This window comes from Hyalella azteca, unplaced genomic scaffold (assembly GCF_000764305.2).
Source record: "Hyalella azteca isolate HAZT.00-mixed unplaced genomic scaffold, Hazt_2.0.2 contig13709, whole genome shotgun sequence".
Classification (NCBI taxonomy): Eukaryota; Metazoa; Arthropoda; class Malacostraca; order Amphipoda; family Hyalellidae; genus Hyalella; species Hyalella azteca.
In genome coordinates, this window is record NW_025943621.1 from 87,070 (window position 1) to 112,382 (window position 25,313).

General features: G+C 39.9%; 2 protein-coding genes across 3 annotated transcripts; one reads left to right on the forward strand and one right to left on the reverse strand.

Moving 5' to 3' along the window:
* Positions 1-4,853: 4,853 nt before the first annotated feature.
* LOC108664737 (XK-related protein 6) lies at positions 4,854-14,642 on the forward strand. Its single transcript, XM_018151413.2, has 9 exons — positions 4,854-5,991; positions 6,404-6,507; positions 7,558-7,680; positions 8,437-8,563; positions 11,095-11,227; positions 12,411-12,610; positions 13,193-13,339; positions 13,548-13,745; positions 13,989-14,642. Exons 1-9 carry the CDS (start codon positions 5,770-5,772, stop codon positions 14,142-14,144), a joined length of 1,410 nt encoding a protein of 469 aa, XP_018006902.1. The 5' UTR covers positions 4,854-5,769; the 3' UTR covers positions 14,145-14,642.
* A 1,267-nt stretch (positions 14,643-15,909) lies between these two features.
* On the reverse strand, positions 15,910-25,148 carry LOC108664738 (carotenoid isomerooxygenase-like). Of its 2 annotated transcripts, XM_018151414.2 has the most exons (11): positions 24,844-25,148; positions 24,305-24,416; positions 22,356-22,505; positions 21,652-21,796; positions 20,549-20,687; positions 20,164-20,360; positions 19,418-19,600; positions 18,956-19,048; positions 18,540-18,665; positions 17,846-17,944; positions 15,910-16,665 (listed from the first exon to the last, which is right to left on the reverse strand). In XM_018151414.2, exons 1-11 carry the CDS (start codon positions 24,920-24,922, stop codon positions 16,495-16,497), a joined length of 1,494 nt encoding a protein of 497 aa, XP_018006903.1. In that variant the 5' UTR covers positions 24,923-25,148; the 3' UTR covers positions 15,910-16,494. The 2 variants fall into 2 exon arrangements, with proteins under 2 accessions (XP_018006903.1, XP_047739745.1); XM_047883789.1 differs by lacking the exons at positions 24,305-24,416; positions 24,844-25,148 and adding an exon at positions 23,680-24,011.
* Positions 25,149-25,313: the final 165 nt, after the last annotated feature.

Below are 25,313 nucleotides of genomic sequence, written 5' to 3' on the forward strand. Positions count from 1 at the left end.
AAGAAGGTAATTTCGGGGGCTTTAATAGCTGATTTATCCGAATTTAATACTTTTTAGTCCCAATGATAATTCGTTTTGATTGACAATTATGAATACACAGTCCTGATAATTGCGATTTTCGAGTTCTTCCTACTATTTTAGTAGAGATTTGTTCATTGATAATCTACCTGCATGGGGCGGGAGCTCCTCGGTCGTGGTCTAGCAGAGCCCAGGAAAGTTAGCGTCACAAATGCCGCGGCACATCATAGTCTATTGGACGCTCTGAGTTGACTTCCATCATCTGTTTCTGTTTCGTGCTGCATTAATAAACTACTGAGTGATGTCTTCAGTCACCGTTATGGAACCAAAACAGATTGTTAAATTTGTTATTGAGCGTTAATCAGCAGTAAAGATGATCAATCGTTCAGGCTTCATCCACCAGAAACTCAACTCCGGGCACAGTGTGACGCGGCCACGAGCTCCTGCTAGGGGCTTACGATCCCCCGGGTGCCCTTAGTCCTCCTGTCGCCAGGTGTCTCATGTTGATGTCGCCAGGTGTCTCATGTTGATGTCGCCAGGTGTCTCATATTGACGCCAGGTGTCTCTTGCTGACGCCAGGTGTCTCATGTTGACGCCAGGTGTCTCTTGCTGACGCCAGGTGTCTCATGTTGACGCCAGGTGTCTCATGTTGACGCCAGGTGTCTAGTCTCTTGCTGACGCCAAGTGTCTCATGTTGACGCCAGGTGTCTCTTGCTGACGCCAGGTGTCTCTTGCTGACGCCAGGTGTCTCTTGCTGACGCAAGAGACATCAGCGCAAATCTTTCATCAGCGCAAATATATCTTACTGAAAACTAGTGTCCAATACTGACATTATTTGTTTCTAGATTTGGCTCCGCGTTCGGTTTAAAGAAATTCGTATAATTTGAAACGTTACAGGGGTGTATTTTTGATCATTAAATATTCGGAGCTAATCTTTAACTTATCTTCATTTAGAACGTACAGTGGATGAGATCCATATATTATCTGCTTGTATTGTTCCCTCTTCTCGTAGGCGGATCTTTGCTCCGAGAATTTTTTCACTTTTATAGCCTGTAGAGATGGTTACCAGCTTTGCGCTTTACTTAAATTCAAATTTAAATTTATTTTTGTGCATCCGTTTGAAGATGTAGCAAGTTAAACATGAAGAATTAACTGTTTGCTTCTTAATCTTTATCATGAGAAAAATTATAATATGTAATGATTTTTCCACAGGAAACTCACGACTAGTCATTACACCATTTCAGCACCGCATTTCAAATAAATTAGTCGTAATGTCTCACAGCCGATTAGCCTATAATGTAAGTGCGCGTTTACTGAGCTCGAGTAAATCTCTGAGCTTTGGATTATTTTATCCAGCCTCTTTTGTGATTGTCAACGAACCCAATCGACAACCTTGGCCGCGTAGCAGACAAACGCTACAAGTCCGACTCCTATCGTCAAAGATTCCCGGAAAGAATTTCTTGCAAGGTTTCATTAAGAAAAAATCCGAAACTGCTTACAGAACCCAAGACGGCTTAGATGCCAGTTATAAACTGGTTCACGTGGGTGACAACGTTAGGTACCTTCAAGCGGCTTTGGGTGGTTTGCAGTCTAGTTATTTGATGTTAGCTGGCGCCATCGTTGGCTGGATGTCGGGTCACACAACCGCCTTTCCTACCGACCACCTCGCTACCTACGAGATAGTCGGATATTTAAGTGCGCTTTCTCTATTATCTTTGGGGGTTTTCTATCTCTGCCGTACGTATCCAATCAGGATGTACTACAACGAAGAGAAAAAGCAGTTCATCGTCTTCTTATTCAACATGAATCCTTTCACCACAAAAAGAATCATTCTCGGAATTGGCGAAGCTAAACGTCTGCCCCGAACTTACATTTCTGATAACGTCCTGCCCTGGCAGAGAAACATGTGTCTCCTGCCCAACGGTCGAAAGTTGCTCATAATTTCGAGTAATTTCACGTTGCCAAGTTATTATAACATGCTAATGGGATATTGATGTACCTCGTAATGAGCTTGTGTAAATAAAGATGATAAAATAAACGTTTATTGTTTCATTCCTTCCTCTTGATACGATGATGTTGTTTAACAACTCTCAATATGTTAATAGCGACAAAAAATTTGAAGAAAATATAACCTCGAAATCCGAACTTCATTTAATAAAAATCACATTAGCCCCGGACGAACCAGAAATCATTTAAAAAATGCACTGATCGCAGCCCGTAGATCATATGGATTATTATTACATCATTTTCGAGCAAGTGGTGGTTACTACACTAACCATCATTGCTGGTGGTTAGTTTGGTGAGGCCCTAACAACGCAGTGTATTGCTCTCTGGCGTGTCTGAGAGCGCCATTGTTAGTTACTGCTGCAATCTTTACCTCGCTTGCCTACCGCCAGCCAGCGTAGGAGATTTAGATTTTAGACTCTCGCTCTCGGTGACTCGGTCGTCACTCGTCAGTTCCGATTGACACATGGGAGTGAGTGGTTCTCTGCTAAGTGTGCGCGTCGAGTCGAGTAAAGTCTAATACCTGTGGTGGTGGTGGTTATTTGTTGTTATACACGATAATTATCTTCATTCATTTTTTTAATGTTTTCTTGTTCAATTGTCTCATTACTGAAAATCTTAAATAATTGTGGATTTGTTTGTAGGGCTAATCGCCGTGTATAAACATGTGGAATATAAATTGAGTGTTTGATTTTACATCGAAGACTAGGTTTTTTTTATTTAACTTGAATCTATCAGTCGATAGCATTAGCAAAATGTCTTTCGGCAAAGAATGAAAAATTAGGCTTGACTGCAGCGCTACTAGAACAAACAGCTTTCACAGTTCACAGTCACACATGTAGCATGAATTCTTCACTTACTTCGACTAATTGTAGCAGCGTTTTAATTCATATTGCTAATTCTGTACGTTTTTTTATTAAAATTTAATTATGTTTTTACATCACTTTGTTGAAGAAACCATCTGCTATTCATTTCCGATGTGAAAGGACGAGTTCAGGAGAACCTGTATTGTATTGGAGAGGGTTAGTAGATCCACTGCCACGACTGGCTTGTGCAACGGTCGCGGCATGGCCGATGGACGGATGGTAAATGTTCAACAATCTGAGAGTCGTTGTCAAAGTTACCTCTTTAAAATCTTGCGCTTATGTTAGCTCTTTAAAACCTTTGTTGAATGTTTCCACTTGTAAACTATTGTCGAATGTTATTTCTTTAATACCCGGTACCATTTATGGCCTTGAAAACCCTTGACAAATGTTGCCTCTTGAAAATCTCTGTCGAATGTTATAAACTAGAAAACTTGTGGAACGTTACGTCTTGAAAACTTCGCGAATGTTATCGCGTAAAACTCTTTGTCGGATGTTACCACGTGAAACTAAAACCCTTTGTCGAATGTCAAATGTTTTCGAATGTCGGATGTCAAATCTTAAGAACCTTTGCCGAATGTCAACTTTTGAACTTTTTTGTCGAACGTTACCGCTTAAAAAATTTTGTCCAATGTTCACTTCGGCTTTCATACCTGAAATGAGCACACTTCTAGCCACTATCTATTAAATTTGGTGTAACTTTTTTCTTCTCTTTGCATCAAAATAGTTAAAATTGAAAATGCAAGCTTTCTATTTCTATCCACTTGAATTACGAAGGATAATCAATACGATTGAAATATTGTAACTATTATCAGTAATAATCATTATTCGACATTGTTGCTGAACAAAATCCTCGCATATCTCCTGTTAAAGAATATATAGGCGCTTATTCACGAGGTAGTATTAGCTGCGAGTTTTCTCCCTCCCAGTTTTGCCGGATGAAAGCCTATACACTGGGAAAGTATTTGGGTCTTTGGGAAACAGTCCAGTGCGTCGTTGAAAGCCGTTGAGTGAGGTGTGATAGGTAATATAGAACGCAATGGTAATGATTATTTTGAGGAGGCGTTTGAAGAAGCAGTTGGTGGCAAAGTTGCAACTCTGGCTGAGGAGGTGAAAAACTTTGTAGATCAGCGTCGAGTGTGGGTGAGAGACATAATGAGGTCTCGTTAAGTTTTGAAACGCTACTTTCTCAATTAGATTTTGTTTGAATATTCATCGTGACGTACATTCCACAGTAAATCTTACTTTTGGAATATCTATATTTACTGCCAATGCTAGACGGCACGTTAACAGCCTCAACAGCTTCAGACGCAAATGCATCAGCTATTCGCATCTGAAGAATAAATCGTCACAATATTTAGAGTGCGAAAACTATCAGCGACGACTCGCAGCTAATATATGCTAGCCCCATGTTCAGGGTCCGCCTTATTTATGGCAACGCACGTTTTTCTTATTTCTCGATAAAACAAACGGGTGAATTCATTTTTTATTGGATGAGCTAATTGCCAAGAACTACCTAAACTATTCTCGAACGTATTTATTCAACATGACCACCATGAACTAACAGACCGTCATGAACGAATGAGACTCGAAAGACGGCAGCACATTCAGAATCTCTTTGAGGAAGGCATGCTGCCCAATTTAGTGTTCAGTGACGATAAGAAATTTGACATTGAACAAAGCGTTAATAGCCAAAATGCCAGAATTTGTAGTCGGGATGGATCTGTGGCAACCTGAACAGTAACGCGTCAAAATACCATGTCCGTGATGGTATGGGCGCCGGTAACAGCAACTGGGAGGTCTCCACTCGTTTTTGTACCATCAGGAGTGAAATTGAACATTCAGCGATACATTTCGGACATTTTAGAGCCGAGTTGTTACTTTGTGGTTTTACTCACTTCAAGGGCTCACCATGGAGTTTTTTAACAAGACTCTGCCCCATCACATGTTTCAAACATGACCCAAAACTGGATTAAGGGTCACATCCCAGCGTTCATTAAAACAAAAATTAATGGCCCTTAAGAAGCCCTTATTCGAATCCTCTCGACTTTTCTTTCGGAGCTGTTTTTTGATAGTAGGGTCTGCAGAACACCTCATGATTATTTGGATTGTGTGACGTTTACTTTGAAAATAGAATGGGACTTGATCCCTCAAGAAATGCTGCAAATCCCATTCAAGAAATGCTGCATGTGAAGCTTTCCAGCGTAGGTTGGAGGCCGTCATTAAAAATAAGGGTGGTCAAATTGAATAAATACGATTGAGAATTGTTTCGGTAGTTCTTGGCTATTAGATTATCCAATAAAAAGTTAATTCATCTGCTTATTTCGTTGAGAAATAAGAAAAACATGTGTTGCCATAAAAATGGCTTACCCTGCATAAGCACCTTATCATATGAACTTTGGACTCAATTATTACTTATAGACTTTTTTAAAAACTTAGAACCATGAGATTCATGTAGCTATCAAATTCAAATCTTCTGTGCGCTGAACTATTATAGGTATTGATACCCGACCATAAAATCACAGTGGTAGGTCGTTATGAGAACTTGCGTATGAGAAAGGTGAATGGCGCCCTGCTGTATCTGGATTTAGTATTGACCGATAAGTGGACGATTAGATAGTGCTGTTGATTGCTATCTAATATTGCCCTAACTGCGTCGTTTAAAAGTCAAGTTGATTTAATTATTGTCGATCGCCATAATGCTATTCTGTGATAAAGTTTACCTGCCTGTTTAGCTTGTAAGTACATTTCCACGTATTTATCGCGAACTAGTCGGAAAATATGCATGCATTATTGACAAGACGGCGTGAAGTACTACTTAGTTTTTCGACCTCGTCTTAAACAGTTGGTGATGTGTACGTGATAGAGTAGTTTATTCACCACGATGTCATTCACAAGAAGAACATCTAATAGCGTCGTAGACCAGAAAATCTACCCTGAACTTGATGACCTGCCAGACTATGGGCCAGAGTCAGGCCTGCAACAGGTGCCTGTTCATGTCAAGTCTGCTGACGGCAGCTCCACCTTCGGCCTGATTCTCTCCATCGTTTTTGCTGCCCTCGATATTTTCACAGATATTTTACTGGCTCTTGCCTTACATGCTCAGGTAAGCTAACTCGTTTTTTTTCGTGATACATGGGTGGAAACTCTACTAGTTTGCACTATAATTTTTCGCACTATTCGATAAAAGGATAATTACAAATGGTCTGAGCGACAGAATATCAGGAATTACGTTGACTATTCAACAGTCGTAAAAATTTAATCTCGAATTTGCATTGTGCCTGTAATACTCTAATGATATCCTTACTACTTTGTTTATACAGCATTCTGACGTAAGTATGTGGTAGGTTTCCTGAAACACACCGTGCCAAATTTTTCTGAAAGATTATTGGCTGCATTGCTAAAATGCGGGTTCGTTCAATGCTTGTTATATTCATTTAGCAGAGTCGAGAGTGAAAGAACGGGTCCAACAATTTTTTTTGGACATTTGTTCTAACTAGTTTTCTCTTTCTCGTCAGGCATTAGCTGAATCCGACGATGGAGCTGCTCGGCAGACGCGATGGTGGTTTGTGGTGACGGTCATCATCATCATCGTGCCAATGGTTGTCGTCAATTGCTTCAGGTAATGAGGTCAATAACATTCTGTCAACAATAGCTGAAAAGAGTTCAGGGAGTCCCACCTTAGTGCATCATAACGATTAAATGTTGTCTGTGTAAGAGACCCATGGTTTCCTTGCCCAAGAGATTATTCTCGAATATTTGATTATTATTCGTGCTATTGTGCTATTATTTAAAGTTTTGAAATAATTCATATCGCTGATAATATTATTGTATGTTTAAAAAGCTTATTAGACTCATCATCGTTCTGTCAAAAATTACATTTTCCACGATTGAAGAATATCTGATTTCAAGTCATATGTAATAATCAGTGTCAAATAGCCTGATTCTAGAACCATAAAAAGAGAGTAACCGGCTTAACTATAAATTATTATCGTGTGGGTGCATTAATTCGACCTCTGAAGTTCCTTCTAATGTTCGCTTGCCTTGCGATCCCGTGCTGAGCTCTGACTTTTGAAGGTTCCGCGTCGATGTGTTTGGTAAACACGTCTGAAGGTTCCGGGTTGTTTGGTTCCCTGCGTTAAACACAAGAAACCGCGTCTGAAAATGAGAGGCGTAAATACTGCAACTAATGAAATTGGTGTAAATATTTGGGACAAATACCTAAAAGTATTTTAAAGCTTTTAAGCTATACTGCTGTTAAGTATTAATCAATTTTCAATTTGGTCAATATGATAGAATCAATGAGTTGAAATGTTCTCTAACTTTCGTTAGATGATCTCAAGAAAAATTGCATGTCTTGTAATTTATTCGTGTTTTATTTCAGCTGATTGACTATTCTGGTTCATTGGTGTTAAACTGAGAATTTTTTAATTTATGCAAATCTTCATTTTATTGTTAAGATTAACATGCATTTGGCGAAAAGCTTCAAGCTGCCCGCAACATTCGGGACAACATAAACCACAAATTGACAAGACAAGAATTAAATATATGAATAACGTTAAGAATTTTTATTGCATTTCTTCCTCCTTCCCTGCTCGGTACGCTATTCAGTTCTCATAAATATAAAAAGGTTCTTCATGCATCCAGTTCCCAACTGTATGTTTTTTTCCAGTTTGCTGTGGTACTTCCAGAACCGGAAATGTCTGGGGGATTACTGCGTGCTTCACAAGATGTCAACAATGCGCAAGCTGTACATCGTCGTCATGCACACCATCCTGCTGGGACCCATTGCGAGGTCAGATAGTGGGCAACCTGGCCAAGCAAAGCGCTCATTTTATCTGTTTTCTTTGATTTCAAGCGATTTATATTACCACATGAAAATAATCCAAGTCTCATTAGTACCACGCTCGTCCGTGTTTCATTGAATGAATCAAGGAAGCAACTACTGTTGAAGATGTTCTCTGAAAAAAATATCCTCTTTATATTCACCTTACCTTCAAAATATGCTTTGCACTTGATAAAATTGTGTACTGGTACACATATCAGGTTCTATGATGTTGAACCAGATTGTTTTCACCGTAATTGAGTGAATGAACATGTAGCTATACAAATGAAAATCATATTCGAGTGTTATGAGCCATATGGAAATAGTTTAAACGAAAGTCTATAATGGGACCGAAACGAAGGAAAGTATTTCAGCTCAATTAGCTGTTAAGAGCGAGAATACGTTTAGAATTTTACTTCAACTGAAAGATAGCGCGCTGAAAATATGTCAACGTAAATTTAGTCTACCTCTTCCCGTTGTGATTCAATTAAAATCGAATTTCAAGCCTGAAGTTAAACGGAATCCGATGAAAAAGGACATTATCATAGAAAATCGGCGCGTTTTTCCTCCTTTTCCATGCTTTATATTTTGGAGAACATACAACGTTTCCAAACGTTGTAGAATGATTCACACTTTTTCCTTAATCTAGGCATTGGAAATGTTATTCCGTAGTATTAATGGTCAGTTAAATGTTTTTGTATTATTTTACGACGGTCTGTATTGCAGGTACATAGACTTGCTGCTATACAAGTATAAGCGATCTAAGGAGAACCGCCAAGTCATGATGGATGAGCAGGGAGCCCTCGTCAACAGACTCACCCCTAAGGGTGAGGTCTTCGCCGTCATGCAAATGGTGAATAAAGAATGGCAACAGTAATGATTTTGGAACTTATGATTAACAAAGATCTGAAGTATACTGATCTTTATGGAATATACATGGTGGGTAATGCTGGCTTTATGTATCTTTGTTGTACATCAAGGTGGTGGATACTCCTCTGCCACACACTCAAATCTTATGATACTCGCATTCATGCTGAGAACTCCCATACCGCACACATTCGCGATGCCTATACGCTCTACATGCCACCGGCGCACTTTCATGCGGTCATGCCGCATGCACACTTTAATGCCCCATGCACACTTTCATGCCGCATGCACACTTTCATGCCGCATGAACACTTTAATGCCCCATGCACACTTTCATGCCCCATGCACACTTTCAACTTTCATGCCGCATGCGCACTTTCATGCCGCATGCATACTTTCATGCTGCATGCATACTTTCATGCTGCATGCACACTTTCATGCCGCATGCACACTTTCATGCCGCATGCACGTTTCCTTGCCGCATGCACGCCGCCGGGTTTGATGCTGCCGACGTGCCGCGAAATTGATGATCATACTAAATTCGTTGTAGTTCGCTGCATCAACAACCTCTCTCTATTAATGACCGCATGAGCTACCGATCTAATGACTGAGCTTAGCTTAGGAAAAGCTTAAAAAATACATTATAAATAGTCGTCTCCAAAGCTTTCAAATCGGCATCGCATTCGCGATTAGAGCCACGGCGTGAACTGAACACGTCATGCACGGGTGCAATTATCTAAAAGCTGGCTCGATAAATCGATTGGGGCGCTAGTGACCACTTCTCTACCTTCTTTATTGCACGAATTGCCCATTCATTTATCTCCAAATATCTGTTGCTTGGATACGGTTCACATCGTGAGCGAAGTATTTTAGTCTGAATAATTGGTAGATGAGATGGTCAATAAAGATGGTCAATAAAGACCGTTTAGACATAGGCTTTTCTAGGAACTGATCGAGACTACTGAGGTACATGAGAGCAAGAAAAACTTTTATGTATAAAATTTGTCTGGGGAAATCAAGGCATATCCTAAAGTATACAAAAATTACTGTGACAGAAATAAGGCATGCAAGAAAATATCGACCTTGGCATTAATTCATTTACATCTTCTCTCGTAGTCCGTGACCGAAAGAAATCGAATCAACCACTCTAAAATAGAATGTCCACCCGTTCGAACTTTCCTACTTAATTGGTAACGCTATTCCGCAGTGCGATCATGTAGAGTGTGGCCATACGTTACAACGACCGTATCGATCACGCTAGTCTTCTACCGTAATGACGGCCGTATCGATCACGCGTCCCTATAGTAACTTCACTGCGCCTGTACGTCGCAGTTACCCTGCCTTCATATTTGTAGGTCTCGCTTCTTCGATGTCTCATGCTCGGTCTGATAATGGAATTGTTGACGGCCTAACTTCGGAACTGTTGTGATGTCTTCCACTTTTATTACGTTGCTCCCAGCTCCTTGCCGTATCGCTGCTGCTATCTCCGACCGTGCTATCGATGTTTCTTTAATAATCAGACAGGCGGCTTCTTAATCGCCACAAGCCGTATCGTTGCTTCTTGTGTCGCCATTGAGTCACGACCGTTGCTTTCGTGTTGGCCGTAGATCAATGTAGCAAAATGGTGGTGGTTACGTGTGGATTTTCGATGATCTTATACGGGAGTCGTAGTTGTATTAATGATTCGATGCTTCGCTTAGCCGTTGGAAACCTTCAACTTTTCGAAAACTGGCAAAAGCGCCGGCCCACTGACGTGACTGTCACGACGTCCGCAGTGTTGCGGACTGTGACGAATTAATTGCCAGTAGCTCTAATTGCCGCGCACAGGTGGGCTACGTTCGTTTAGACGACACATCCCTCGGTAACGTCTTTGGCATTTCTTCGGCGCCGCCCGATGTAAACAAACTCGCCGTCGGGGTTTCAAACTCTCTCGTCTTGCATACCGTGCAGCGCTTCATCCCAAATTCTATACCATCTCAGCACCAGAATCGTAGCTTTCAGTTGAATTTAGAATTTATGGGCTTATTAATTTGCTCTCGAAATGCGTTCTATACGTGCTAACGTTTTACTCTTAATGAGGATGTCGTAAATCATTTTGTTCTGGCATCAAGATAAATGAATTATATTAATATGAGCGAGATACATTATCAATATAATCTCATAGCATTATTTTGACAAAATATGGTGCTCACATTTAGTACCCATAGCATCACTGTGACTGCGCATGCTTAGCTGAGTACATCGCTCGAATCGTTCGGCTCTGTTAGACTCATTACAAGTGGCACGAACTTGAATTCAAATTTTCTGATCTATTGGATTAACAAAGAATGGAAAAGCTCTGCCTGTGGTTGTTTAGATTAAAAAATACCTGATGTTTGAATGTTTTATGATTATCATGGATACCATTGTTCTGACAGAAATTGATTAGTAAAAATTGCCGGTTTGCCGAGACAGGATAATTGTGTGGTAAATCATCGTAGCCACAAAATCACACTCACAGTACTGACCTACCGTCAGGTGATCGCCCGAGACTCCGCCATGCTGGAAATGCTGCACGGCTTCCTGCAGGACGCGCCTCAGCTCGTATTTCAAATCTTTCTCCTCTACAGGAGTCCTAACATCATTGACGCGGATCTCTCCGACACTAAAAGTGAGAAAAACATTGAGGGCCCAGTTTATTTAAATGAAAGTTGTGACATTATTTGTAAGAATCGGTTAAAAACACGAGTATCATATGCATTTTTCGACCCGAGATAAAGCATCATCTTGATCATTACTCTGTAGTTTTGTTTTAAATCATTTATAGTCCCATTTAAAGCATTTAGCTCATTTTTCTACAAACATGATCGCATCAGCCCTGCTCCATTATTCGTACCCAAGACACTCTCCGTACGAGCATCACTCGTGAATTTTGAGTACCGTTCCTATTATACCAAAATTACTTCAACATTAACCGATTTAGAAAAAGTCTTCCTCTACGAACAGAAGACTTTTGTTAAAATCTAATTCTATCATCGTAGCCCTGGCGATCCAGGTGCTGAAGACCGCCTCATCGCTGCTATATACATTATGTGTACACAAGACTGCCTCTGTTCATGTACTCTCGGAAATTTCAATAAGAGTACCCCTTAAAAAATTAGACATAGATGGTTAATGACCAGAGAATTCATTGATTTCAAGTTTCAGGATCAAACAATATTTTCCAGCTGATGTTGGTTGATCAAAATGCAGGTTCAAGGAAGTAATTTTAATTTATTAACGAAGTTTCGAATGTGACAACATTCATTTTCAAGTTATAGGAAGCACAGAATACAGAAATTTTGATGGAAATAATACATGATACACGTAAATATGATAGAATACCAGAATTTGGAACCGTGAAAATTACTCCGAAACAATCTCAAAGTTCGTCAAATTCCGGTACTTATGAGATGGATAGCTGAAGTCCAATGCGTAGAGATGAGGGCTTCAGTTATCGTCGGTTGGATGATGTCGGGCCAAAGCATGGTGATGCACGTGTATCATCAGTGTTGAATTTTTGTATTCAATGATTCCTATAACTTGAAAATGAATGTTGTCATATTCGAAACGTCGTTAATAAATTAAAATTACTTCCTTGAACCTGTATTTTTATCAACAACGTTATCTGAAGAATATAGTTCGATCCTGAAAATTTGAATCAATGAATTTTCTGGTCACTAACCACCGGTGTTTAAACAAGCTTATTATTCTCTCTTTTACTAACTAAAAAATTACTCGATAAATTACCAATTTATGATTGATATTTTTTCTCGAACACAAGACGTTTGTAAAAATATAACTCTTCGTCGTAGCCGTAGCGATACAGCTGCTGAAGATCGCGCTGGCGCTGCTGTCGCTGGCGCGGTCGCTGGTGTCGTACCAAGAGGAGCTGCGTCGCGGCCTCGTCGACAAGCCCAGCATCGGCGTCTTCGGTGTGATCGTGTGCGTGCTGTGGCGCATGTGCATGGTGGCAGCCAGGGTCATCGTCATCGGCTCCTTCAGTGCCATCGTGGTCAGTCTTGTTGCTTTTCATTTTACGATTTTATGAAGGAATAAATCGACAGGAAACTAGCCACGATTGTGAACTAATTCCGTGATCTAATTTTTCCCATGAGAACCTAACGCAGAGCATTCGTGTTTAACATGTCTAAGTTGTTGTACTTTTACGCTCTGAAAAAAAAACATCTTTTCATATGCGAGTCCAAAGCAGTGCTAATATAGTCTCGCTGTATTTTAGCGATATTTGCTCTGCCTCTATTGTTTATGATAGCTTGAGGCCGCTCAGCCAGCGTGCTGCACAAACTATGACTTGCTAGTAGATTTCTACGGACATTAGTCATGGACTTGAGCCACATTTGTGTTTAAAGTTAAATCTAGACTTTTATAGCTTTGTGTAGAATTTTCTATGACCCGTAGTGATAATGACGGTTACACCGCCATTTCATCTTATAGCTCTTTTCTCACGTATGATTTGCACGAAATGTGAAATTTCAAGACCCCAAACAATCCAGACCTCCATTCTCGTTAACATCATATTCAGTACAAACAACATCATCTTTAAAACGAAAAACATCATCTTTGATACGAACAACAGAAAGACAGTGGGCCGAAGAACAACAACTCAGGCTGGCTGGGGTACAAGGACATTGACCCGTCGGACGACCCGCTCACCTACCCTGTCATCACCGCCTGCATCTTCGGCGGCCACTGGCTCGTCATGGCCGTCTGGATCCACGCGCAGGTCAGCCGATCGCTTCAAATATAGAAGAGCATTTCGATCACTTGCCAATCATGTGATCAATATCTTTACCGTCACATGATCGACAATTTTCAAATCATGAGATTGGTAGATTTTCAATCATGTTCTTTATAGATTTCCAGCTGTGGTTGACGTTTCACCGATGGGTTTATACTGCAGATGTATGACCCGATATTTATTCCCGGTACAGAAGAGCAATTTCTGCGGACGGCCTGGGGACGGCCGACCTCGGCCGTGCCTGGAGCTTCTCTACAGCGTCGTCATGGGCTGGGTTCATATCTTCTGCTTCGTTAACCACAAGGAAACTCCAGCCAGGGGGCGCATGGGCTTTTATTACCTGCTCAACCTCATAGAAAACACGGCGCTCATAGTTTGGTGGTTCTTTAAGGCAAGTATTGTTTGATAAGTGACACGATGTTTAGGTTTGTTCAATAACTCTTAACACCGATACTACCATTTGCGCCCTCTACAACCTAACTAAAATGAAATTAAGTAAACTAGGAATTAAATTTCTGTTTTTATATGAAAAAATTTAATGGAATTCATGTAATATTCAATGTTTACAAAAGTATGAACTCAGAGTAAATTAACCCAGTAAATGAAGTAGTTTAATAAAATGCACCTTGCGCAGGTTATTGTGGTGACGGAACTGTGGTTCCGAGCCTCCATCGTGTTCACTGTAGAGTGTTCCTTTTTGGTTGGAGTTTGCTGCCTGCTCCTCTACTACGGCTTCATCCACCCCAAAGCTGAACTGCCTGAAGAACAACATCTTCGCTTCCACCGCTGATATAAAAAGCCGATCACAAACGTGACACTTACGCCTGTTTACTTGTAAGATTTATGAACAATGGACATGCAACTCATCCGCGTCGAAGAGTTGTGAGCCTGTCACTCATCAATGTGGAGGTGGTGTGAGCCTGTCAGTCATCCACGTAGAAGTTAAGAGCCTGTCACTCATCCACGTGGAGGGTTGATCGTGTCATACATCCACATGAAGATGTAACTATGTCACTCATTAACGCATTGATTTGAGAATTGTGCCGTACACCACTCGAGGGTAAATCAATGCCAGTAACTCGTATGCATTAATTCAAGCCGCATCAATCACCCAACTTCATCTTCCTAGGCTAACAGGAAGTTCAGTAATAGAGGTTTCGCATGGGCGAAAAGGAAAGGAGAAGAAAAGCGCTAAGATCCGACTACAGGTTCAACGTCGGCAATGTTAATTCTGTTGCAGAGAAATCGATGGAAGTACTTACTTGTGATCTCAAATGTAAATAGCGTATTTAATATGCAGTAGTGTTAATTTTTAATATGTTACAAAATAAAAATTTCGGATCGATGTTACGCAGATTGATTTTAAACGAAAATGACTGTGAGTGTCTTCTACTGTTGGCAGCGAGCCCGTTGTCAGATTGAATTAGGCACAAGAAATTTGGGTACGTGAGAGGTCCTCGTCACACTTGCCAAAAAACTTTATATCTGAGCTTCAAAAAGCTCTAATATGAACCGGTCCCACAAACTAAGACCTCCCGACTTATGTTCTGTTTGTCCTCTTTCTGACGACCACACAATGATTATGACGACATAATCATTGTGTATAGTATATAACATATATATTCGGGCTTTTAAAACCAAAACCCATGGTTTTGAAACCATGGAAAAAGGGTTTTCGGGCTTTAAGACCGAAACCATTTGTCCTCTTTCTGATGTGTCACAAACATGTGATGGCAGCGCACAACAATCATTTATTAATTTTATGTCAATTCTAATAAAAATTATGTTGGAGTCTCTGAATGTGCAAGTATGTCTGTTTCACAACGATCAAGAGGTTTACAACGTGGAAAATTGTTAAAAACAATTCAATTAAGACCTTTGTGCAAAGCAAAATTTATATAATCCAATTTAATTACTTTCTATGGTTTTACTATCCGAATCTCATCCTATTATCTATGGATATTTTGTCTGATGCGTAACATGCTAATAAGAGGTTTTACACGGAGGCTGTTTCAGGTGATAGATGAACAATGAAAATTCTCGGCGTCTTCAATGTCAGATGGCTTACTGATGTAGTATTTTATCTTAGCTAATCAATCAGTCTTTGCGTCATTACCCATTCTACGTATCGCGTGAGATCACGCTCAGTGACGTCATGGTAGAAAGACTACATAAGCTCGTGTCTCTGCACCGCCAGATCAGTAGTAGTAGAGTAAGTAGACTAACCGCCGCCCATAGCCAACGTATGAGCTAGCGATCTCGCTGCATCGACACTGTCTCAGATGCCGTTCCCGTCTTGAACCCTGTATGCCAAGTTACCCTTGCTCACTCACATATTAATACAATTAAAGACGTATTTAAGATTTAAGGCTTACTAAGATTTAAAAGAAAACCCTGTTCTCCATAGTACAATGATTAATTTCATACGTCATAACCACAGAACATGTCATGACTCAAATAACCTAACTGCGTATATTTCTTCGCGACAATGTAAATAACCTAACTAGAGATAATATGGTGACGATATTGTCACAGCTCGTGTTTTGACTACAAACTATGCTATCAGTTCATCGGTTCAGGGTTCTTAGAAGTGGTCTGGTCTTAGACAGCCAAGGGGACTGAAAGACAGAGTTGACTTTAAGTGAACTATATTTATATTACGGAACGCGTGACAAAGAGGGGTGACTATATTAGCAAGGCTTTAGCTTCAGCCAGCAAACGTGTTGCTAGGGTGGCTGGCGAGTGACTGACTCTCGGTGCTGAAGGCACGGCAGAGAACCGCAAGTGTGATGTCACTGAAGGTGGCTCATACCATCAATGAACAGCTGAGGATGTCGGTCAATACCGGACAATATGCATCTTTTGCCAAAATCCGTCTCTCGACATTAGAGTCAAAGAGTGCACCTAATAGATACGCTAATTATTGACGCATAAGGCATTTTATAACGCAAAGAATGATCAATATTTATAGCTAAAATGTAGGATTATAGTACGCGGTGATACCTGGTGGTACCTGGCGACTGAACGGTACCTCTGAATGACCCTTGGTCACGAAAAGTTTATTAACCGCTGCTCTACAACATCAATCCACGATATTTTCGTGTCCAAGATATTTCAACTTGAAAAAACTGAGTCCAGAGTTATGACTCGGGAATAAATATGCCGTGGGAAGTCCAGGTGACCGCACCGGCGGCAGTGAACTCGACCCTCGCCAGGAGCTTCATGTCGGCGGCGCTGAGGAACAAGAGCGTCCCGAGGCGAGCGTCGCGCGACGACAGGCAGAAGCTCACAACAACACCGTCGTCTTCCGCCTGAACAAATGGTGTACAGAGAGATAACATGTTAATTGTGTACATATAACATAGCAGTGGTGTACGTATAATATAATAATTGTTTACATATAACACAAGAAAACATTGTCAGTTGGCGAACAATACGTGGACAGGGCACATTCGCAAAAAACATTGTCTGATATTTCAATAATATGACATTTCTCGACATTCCAATAATCGAAAATTGCTTTGAGAAATAAAACTGCGTGACACCTGAAGCTCTCCCTAAATTGCAAACAAAATGTGTTGATCTCCGTTTAATCGTGTGTACATTTGTGACGGTTTGTTTGTACGTGATTGAAGACTGGCACCACAAATATGGGTGCTGTTTGTGTAAATACTAATGGCTGTTTGGACGCGTATCTGCGATTCTTATTATTTCGGGACATTACCAGAACCTGAAGTTTAATTTTTAGTGGGAGAAGAGGACAACATGGGAAGAAGGACAGAATTATATAAAATATTGTTAAATTTAATTTTGCAATTGGTAAAATTGGTGCGAATGTGTGGAATAGCAAGTTGACCCAACGTTGCTCGCGAAAGACGATCTTTGAAATTCGAGTATCCGGTTTTCCGAATCCAACCATCCGAGGCGTGTTTTCCCGAATACCATTTTTATAAATTAAAACAATAATTTTTAAACTAAACTACGCTAGTTACAGTGATTCCCGTTAAACCCACGTTTTGCATAGAACTCCCAAGTCATGCTCTGTTTTTAGCGCATTTTCCCATTTATGGAAAAAATGCACTATTGTGCTCGCCATGTCCGTCTGTCTGTCCGTCCGTCTGTCCGTGACCTCAAGTTTTCGTCGACGAGAAAATGCGCTCTCTGTCACTCACTGCAGTGAGTACTGAGTTATATTTTTGAAATTTAAGGGAAACCTATGTAAATAAAAAGTACGTTTCAATTCTCTCGCTCTTTCCCAATTATTCAACTCTTACGATTCTATCACAATGTAGTGGACTGTAAGGACCAGCAATATATTGACATAAAGTAGGTAGGTCTCGAAAATACACGCCCAACCAGTCCTTACATATCTGCAGTGACGGTCTTCAAACAAACACAAAAACTTTGACAAATAGATAAAAGATAAAAAAAATCAACTGAATTGTGAATGTTACCGTATTTCTTAGGAAAGCGACAGAAATAAGATGTTACCTTCTCACTCGGGTTGGGTATGTACATCAATTCGGCGGGATAGAGACCCGGCTCGGTGAAGTGAATGACCTCTCCGGTGCTCACAGTCAGCTTCGACACCTGAGGTAATAACCACACAAAATGAAATAAATAATCGTTAGTTCATGACCATATCACAATTATGGATCCGTACCGAATGGTCTAGATGTAGACGTAAAACCGAGTTTGAAGTTCTTGGATATGTAAACACTCTAGAGAAGTATTCATGGCAGACACGACAATACACCACGCAATAATTAGTGATAAATCCTATTATGATATCTATTGCTTTATTCAATGAAATAGTGCACCCGCTGTTCCTGCAATTTTTTTTACAAATTTCTTCATGCCGTAACCAACACACTGATATCGCCGCAAACTCATGAAGTCGTATTAAAATGTAGTGCACTATCAAACGCTACGAAAAATCGACTGCATTCCTTTCAATTCAGTAGTTTCATCATTTACCAGTCAAATGTTTATTCGAGAAATCTAGCTAAGTTTAAAAACACCTGTTGACCAGATAACATCATTCAGCGAAAGCTCGCAATGTGAGCTTATTCTGCCTCAAATCAATGACCCACGTTGATCATTTGAGAAAGCTTCACTTACGTACATGTAATTATTAAATGGAAATTATTTTAGTAAATTTAGACTTACGCTCCCTACTACTCACTCTGCCGTGATCGTGCTCGGTGTGGGCCACTCCGTAGGCATAGCTGTACTCCCGGCCCTCGTACTTTGGATTTATTTTAGATTGGCCGAAACCAACCTCCGACAGCAGCTTCGCCTCCAGATGAATCTGAAATAATTTTCCCACGACCTTATTGCTCCACATATTAACCTGAAGAAGTGACTATGGAATTGTTAGTCTTAACCATCGCGATCGCTAGCTCAGACAGATGTAAACAACTTAATGAAGAGTAATTAATGAAGAGCAATTTTATGCCATCACAAGAGGTGATTATACCCATGTGAAAAATGTCAGTACAGTGAAAACATGATATAAATTGTACAAAAAATAAGATCGTGGTTGCGTGCTCATACCAAAGCAATTTAAAACACACGAGAATTTTTTATCAAGTGTCAGACCTCGGCTGAGGGGCTGGCTGTTGACAGAGGGACGATGACACGGTACAGACTTTCAGAGAAGTCGGCGTCCAGCGCATGCCGATCTTTGGGTTGCTGTAATGTAATTTTAATGACACGACGTAGTAGAATGTTAGCATAATGGACGATGGGGTAAATTTTCAATATGTAACATTTGATTATCTTGGTATTTACTTTTCCCGTAATGAATTTATTGTACCAGGAATTTGCTGGTTACGTTGATTATTACAAAATAAATGCGCTGTGAAATCGCCAATAGGTAGAAACGTCGAGCAAAAAAAAATAACTGCTTCTAAATTCTGAAGGTCTTTTTATAACAGCGACACTTGCGTCATACAAACGTTTATCATGACAAATTAACAATGCGCATTGCAGCCAATGCCGTTCATCCATGAGATCGGTGGCCCGATATGCTTTGAGTGCTCAGAATAGAAGGTAACTCACTCGGAGGTTGCTGATGAAGAAGTCCGTAATCACATCTGGACTCGTGAAGCTTTCGAGGTCCAAGACGAGGTCACCGCATTCGGTTTCGAATGAGTTGATGAAGTGCGATACGAGCAAAGATTCGAAAGTGAATTTTAGCGATAGTGGTTTCCATGTTCGCTGGTCGATCACTGTTATTGACGTCTGGAAAATAAAAATAAAAACAAAATTGAATACATTTCCTTGACTGATTTTGCTGTTCTCTTTTATTAAGACCCGTTGGAAATAATTATGACAGTAAAAATAGATCTTGTAAATGACACTTCAAATAAATTTTGGTAATTTCAGCGTGTTTAAGCGATAAGTTACGTTACGTGTTTAAGGGAGCATATAGAGGCTCCAGCATTGAAAATTAGTCCAGATTTAGCTTTTCATTGTTCCTAAACATCGCGAAATTATCACAATTTGCTGCGGACTTCGAAACCTCTACTTGCTGATCGTTTGATCTTAACACTTAGCCGTCCCGCCGTAGTTTCAATTAATTAACTGACTTCACCTCAACACGACGCGCAAAAAAGTTAAAAAAAATTTCAAACTTGCATGCATTACGAGCATAAGAGCCAAGGGGCAATTATTTGTAGGTTTATGAATGAAATTCAAGTGTTTCATCACTTACATTAACAAAGAGCCATTTTCAATAAATTAAAATGGCATTCCATTACAACTGTTAGTTGAGAAGGCGTTAAAGAATTAAATTAATCACTCACGTTATCCTCAGGGCACCACTTGAATGTATCAACGTAACATGCAGATTTAATCACAGCTTTAATGACTTCTACGAATCTGATGTAAAATGGATGCTCGATAATAATTAGGTAGTTCTGTGTGAGGCCAAAGTCGTGTAGCTGACTAGCCGACAATTTCCAGCGAGGATTGGTTCTTGCCACTACAGAGGGCGGTTCACCTGCGAATAATTGATCAAGTCAAGCCAGTATTAAATAGATTTATACATTGGAAGTCACCCTAACGTGGTTAATTTTATACAGTAACATTTCTTTGCACCGATAACTTGAAAATCGAATTATGATCACGAAAATGAAGAGGAATGACTTAAAATAAACGTGTGCTACATAATATTTTCTCAGGCGTTACCGTCGGCCGGGAATTCTATGACGTTATACTTGGGGCCGACGGCCGTGATGCTCTGACCGACAGACACGACGTTGCCGTTGCTGGACCGCTTGAAGTGGGGGCAGCAGGTCACCAGGCCGGCTTTGTCGAGGTCAGTATTCTGTAAAATTATAAGGTAAAACTTCTAAAATAGACGCAAATGAGGAATAAATCCATGTTTAATTTTTATCATAACATTAATTATTGCAATAATAAATTAGGAGCACTAAAGTTAACAATTCTGCTGTATTGCAGCTTACGTGAAATCAGTATTAATTTACAATTAAGACCGAAATTACCGAGCTGTGCGTAGTCTTATAACTGTAATCAATAACTAAAATATTCTAAAAAACAATATTCTGTAAGCGCACTTAGTTTTGATTTGTTCTTTTTGATTTCTCGTCTTGGTTTTTTGAGAGATGCACAAACAGTGCATCTCTATTAAGTTAGTTTAGTGGCGCAATGTTTACTAGCGCTTCAGCTATTTAGCTATCTCGCACCGGAACTCGAGATGAACATCACCAAAGAGATGAAAGGTCTTAGTTATCGAAAGATTCTCGAATCAAACATTGTTCATTACCCACAAGGGGCGGAAGGTCTTAATTGTCCAGCCCGATGAAGCTGGCTCGAAAGAAGCAGCGTTAGCATCTCAAAGACATGAATTGACAAGGAGGGACAAGTGAAAAGCAGCAGAAATGAAGACACTAGAACAAGAGGTCGCTTACACGGGACGTCGGCCGCCCACACGAGAGAGACAGAGAAGGGAAATGTAAGGAATCCTACCAACATAATAACATAACCCCACAACTGAGACCTGCAGTCAGACACCGCGAGCTCAGCGGTGGGGCGCTCAGGAACAATCCCCCAAGGAGCGCGAAATCCCATAAGACTTCTGACGAGCACAGACACCCGTCAGAACTCCCCCGCTGAGGGGGCATCTCTATTTGGACAAATTCACACTTATTCCAAAGTGCACGTACTCATTGAGATACTGCTTTAGTATCTATATTCCTAAAAGAATAGATTAAATGTTAGTGGATAAGCTTAGTGGAGAGATAAGAAACTTTATTTACCACAATAATGACCTTGCATATGACGGTAAGATCTGTTGCGTCTAATTCATGCCACGTCGACGTTTCACCGATGGCGTATACCTTGTCGTTCAGCGCCAGGACGTTCACAGCTGCGTTGTCTGTCATATTGCTTGAATAATTTGCTATCTTCGCAATTCTGGGAGGAGAGGTTCGATTTTTTAAAAAGGAAATGCAATTAACTCACAAGCGCTGAACTCGTCCCATTTATTTTATTCTGAGAATCGTTGTCACCAACTTGGAAGAGCAAACCCCAGAAGCATCTTTCGCCAAAATTGTGGAATTGTTGCTAACTCTCGCAAGAAAATGCGCATGTAATGGAACAATAAATCCCACTGCCAATGGAGAAAAAGTTGAATCTACTGACAAGCATAAATGAATAGACTGAAATGTATTGCCTTAGAAGACTTTGGGCGATGAACGAGAGAAAAAAGAACATAATATTTATCACATGATGCTGTTTTAAATCATAACTAATCATCATTACCAGCCTTTTTAGCAATAGCTTTTTGAGATGGAGCTGTTTGTAGAAAACTTAATTCTAAATACCGTTAGTTATATTTGAAACGTCAACTTGGGAGTCAAATTCTGATCATTAAGGCCGAAATCACAATAAATATTTACTATAAATTGTGTAATTTTGTTATTTCTAAAATTTCATGAAAATTCAAACTTAGCGATTAAATAGCCGCTCGTACTTCCCAAAGAAGCCTCCGTTTCCGTTCAAGTCGACGGCCTTGGTGCCGAACTCCGGCACGACGATGGTTCCTGCTTTTTGGTTGCGTGCCAGCGTTGACGTCTGCAGGTAGCGGGACATGTAACGGCTGCCCGAGCTGGATACGCTCACTCTGCAAGCAGAAGCAACTTTTAAGCACAAGTGCGAATTCATGGATCCAGTTCAGTAGATAAATTATGCCAATAAAATCAAGAATCTGCATAACTAGACTCAGAGAAAAGCTATAGCCTGATTTATTTCTTGCTACTAGATCGAGAAATCTCTTAAAATTACAAACCGTCGATTATTGAACTCGCTGGCTTCCACTTATGCATTACGTATTACCCTTGTGTTATTCACATCAAATATCCATCCGTACTGTATTCATTCGTACTCAGGAATTAAATATGCTCCTCCCAGGCATCGCATGGAGGATATAACAACTTTATATAGTAATATATACCTGAATAAATGGCCCTCAACTTTATGTTAGAATTCACTTTAAAATTTCGATCTATAACACAATTCGCAACTAATTAATTTATGATAAAATTTGCAATCTTACTCCCTTAAAAAGAAGGACCAGAATTTCTTGGCATGAAATGATAGGCAAGTTTGATTTCATACTAACGTGCCTATCCCATCCTTCCTTTTCGGTACATCCATCTCATGCTGAACTACATTTCTAGGCGATCATTACACTCCTTAAGATTAGGGCGATCAAGAAATGTTAAAGACATTGATTCCATATCCCGATCAAACTCCATATCCCGCTGTGCAAGAGTTTGATCAGACGAGCCGTATCTTTCCACTATCAATTGTTTAAAAAATCATCCTAGCGAAAAAACTTTAATAAGCAAGCAATTCCTCGACCTGCGAAATTTGACTTCTGACAAGAAAGCAAATCACATTTATAACTACGTCTCTAATAACATTCTCACTGTCACGACATCATATCACATGCGTAAGGGATTCCTGAGGCAGGTTCAAAGAAAGTTCGTCCCAGAATTTCCGTTCTACTTTCCGTTCCGTTCTACTTTATTGAAAATCTTGGGGCGTGCCACGAACCTAAACGTAATGTGCAAAATTACAACGAATAATTTCGAACTAGGCCTGTTCCCTGTAGATTTTTATCGACAACTAATAGTTCAGTTGGATTTTAAATTCGCCGAAATTTGAGTAAAAAATAAATGAAGCCCGATTAACCTCGCATGGGTGAACAAAATACTATATTTAATGGTCGCTGAACAGTGGATCGAAATAAATTCACGCTAAACGAACCTCAAGCAACAAGCTAAATTACTTACTAGGATTACGGCTCTATTATAATGGTGAGATTCAGTAGTGGGCGGAGATTGAGCGGAACACAGAATTCTAGTAGGCCAAAGAGAAGAATAATGACGTGCCAAGAGATAACGCTATTAACTTATACGATTTAGACATGAGGGCTTCGGGTACGTATATATAACACCTCCAAGCCTGAGCACATCTAGGATTTTAAATACCTCACATAACATTCAGACCACCAAGCTCATTCATTTTCTTTTGCAGCACTCCTAGCAGCTGGTGCGGCAGTGGGTAGCCTATAACGCTATGGCGTAGAGCTGTCTCTAAAGTGAAGTAACAAAATTATCAATGAGTTATTGTTGAAAAAATAAATAAATAAATGCTGAATGAAATTTTCATTCCCATCTATAGCCGCAAACAATTACATCAATCAATAAATAAATCAAATATATATAGATTTAGAAAAACGTCGCGGCTATTGACAAAAAGCATATCGGAGGATGATTTGATCATTCTTCAACGAAATCGCAAGTTCCATTTTCAGAGTGTGAAATTATAGGATTCATATCAGATAATAACGAAGAACGTTGTTTTGTCTCTGGTATAATATTTCAGAACAACATGGAATGGAATCCAGCATCTCACTTTTGCAGGACGGCCCCAAAATCGAAGGTGTGTTGATACTCGGCGTCTCCAAATTTGCCGATGCCCCCGCCATTGAAGAGGTAGTCTCCGTAAGCGTACTCTGGGATGCAGCCTGGAAAACATTCGTTAAGTAGTAACACCGATGTAAAAAAATCTGTTGTTAATAAAGGTTACTTAAGTTCGTCATAATAGGATGATAACTTCTCTAGAATGTTGTGAACACCATTTACGAGGTAGTTGTTCGGGGGTCGTTAATAACCCAAACTTTGGGGCTATTAACGAGTAACATCCTGCACTCATAATATCAAGTTTCCAAAATAATAAGGGCAAGCAAGAAAATTAGATTAATATATTTGTACGGTTGTATTAAGTATAAACGAAAGGAATAGATGAAAATATTACTTGTGTCATGTAGCATAAATGTAGCCAAGTTAACATGTTGCTACTTCTTAGTTTCAAAACAACCACAAATTATAAAAAAATAGATAAGCTTAAGATTACTTACTGCATCAGTCGCTGTAAGGCCTAACAACACACACCTGTGACTGAGGCTACGACGGGTTCAAGAGTCTCTACATCGCAGTGGCGACAGCGAAGACTAAAATCATAAACATGCATGTCTCTTATTTTCTGAGATAAGGGTGAAAAAATCTAACTGATTGGTTGAATTGTGTTATTCAGTGCGAGGCTAAGAAGGAAAAAGTTTGAGAAGACCAAAACAATACGAATAAAGCTGGGAAAAGGTGGTTACTTCAGTACCCATGCCTTCCATGCACATTTTTGCATCTTCTTTGTTATCAAGGAGTAAATCATATGCAGAACGAGAGGGTATTGATGAATTTATTTTAACTGTTGAATATATAGATGAAATATCAATTTAATCCTATATGTAAATAAAATTGTAATAACTCATCAGGCGCATTAAATAATTAATTCGAAAGAAATAGAATGTGTGATCCTAAATTCATAGATATCCCAAAAATTAGCGTCATATTTTCATATGAACTAC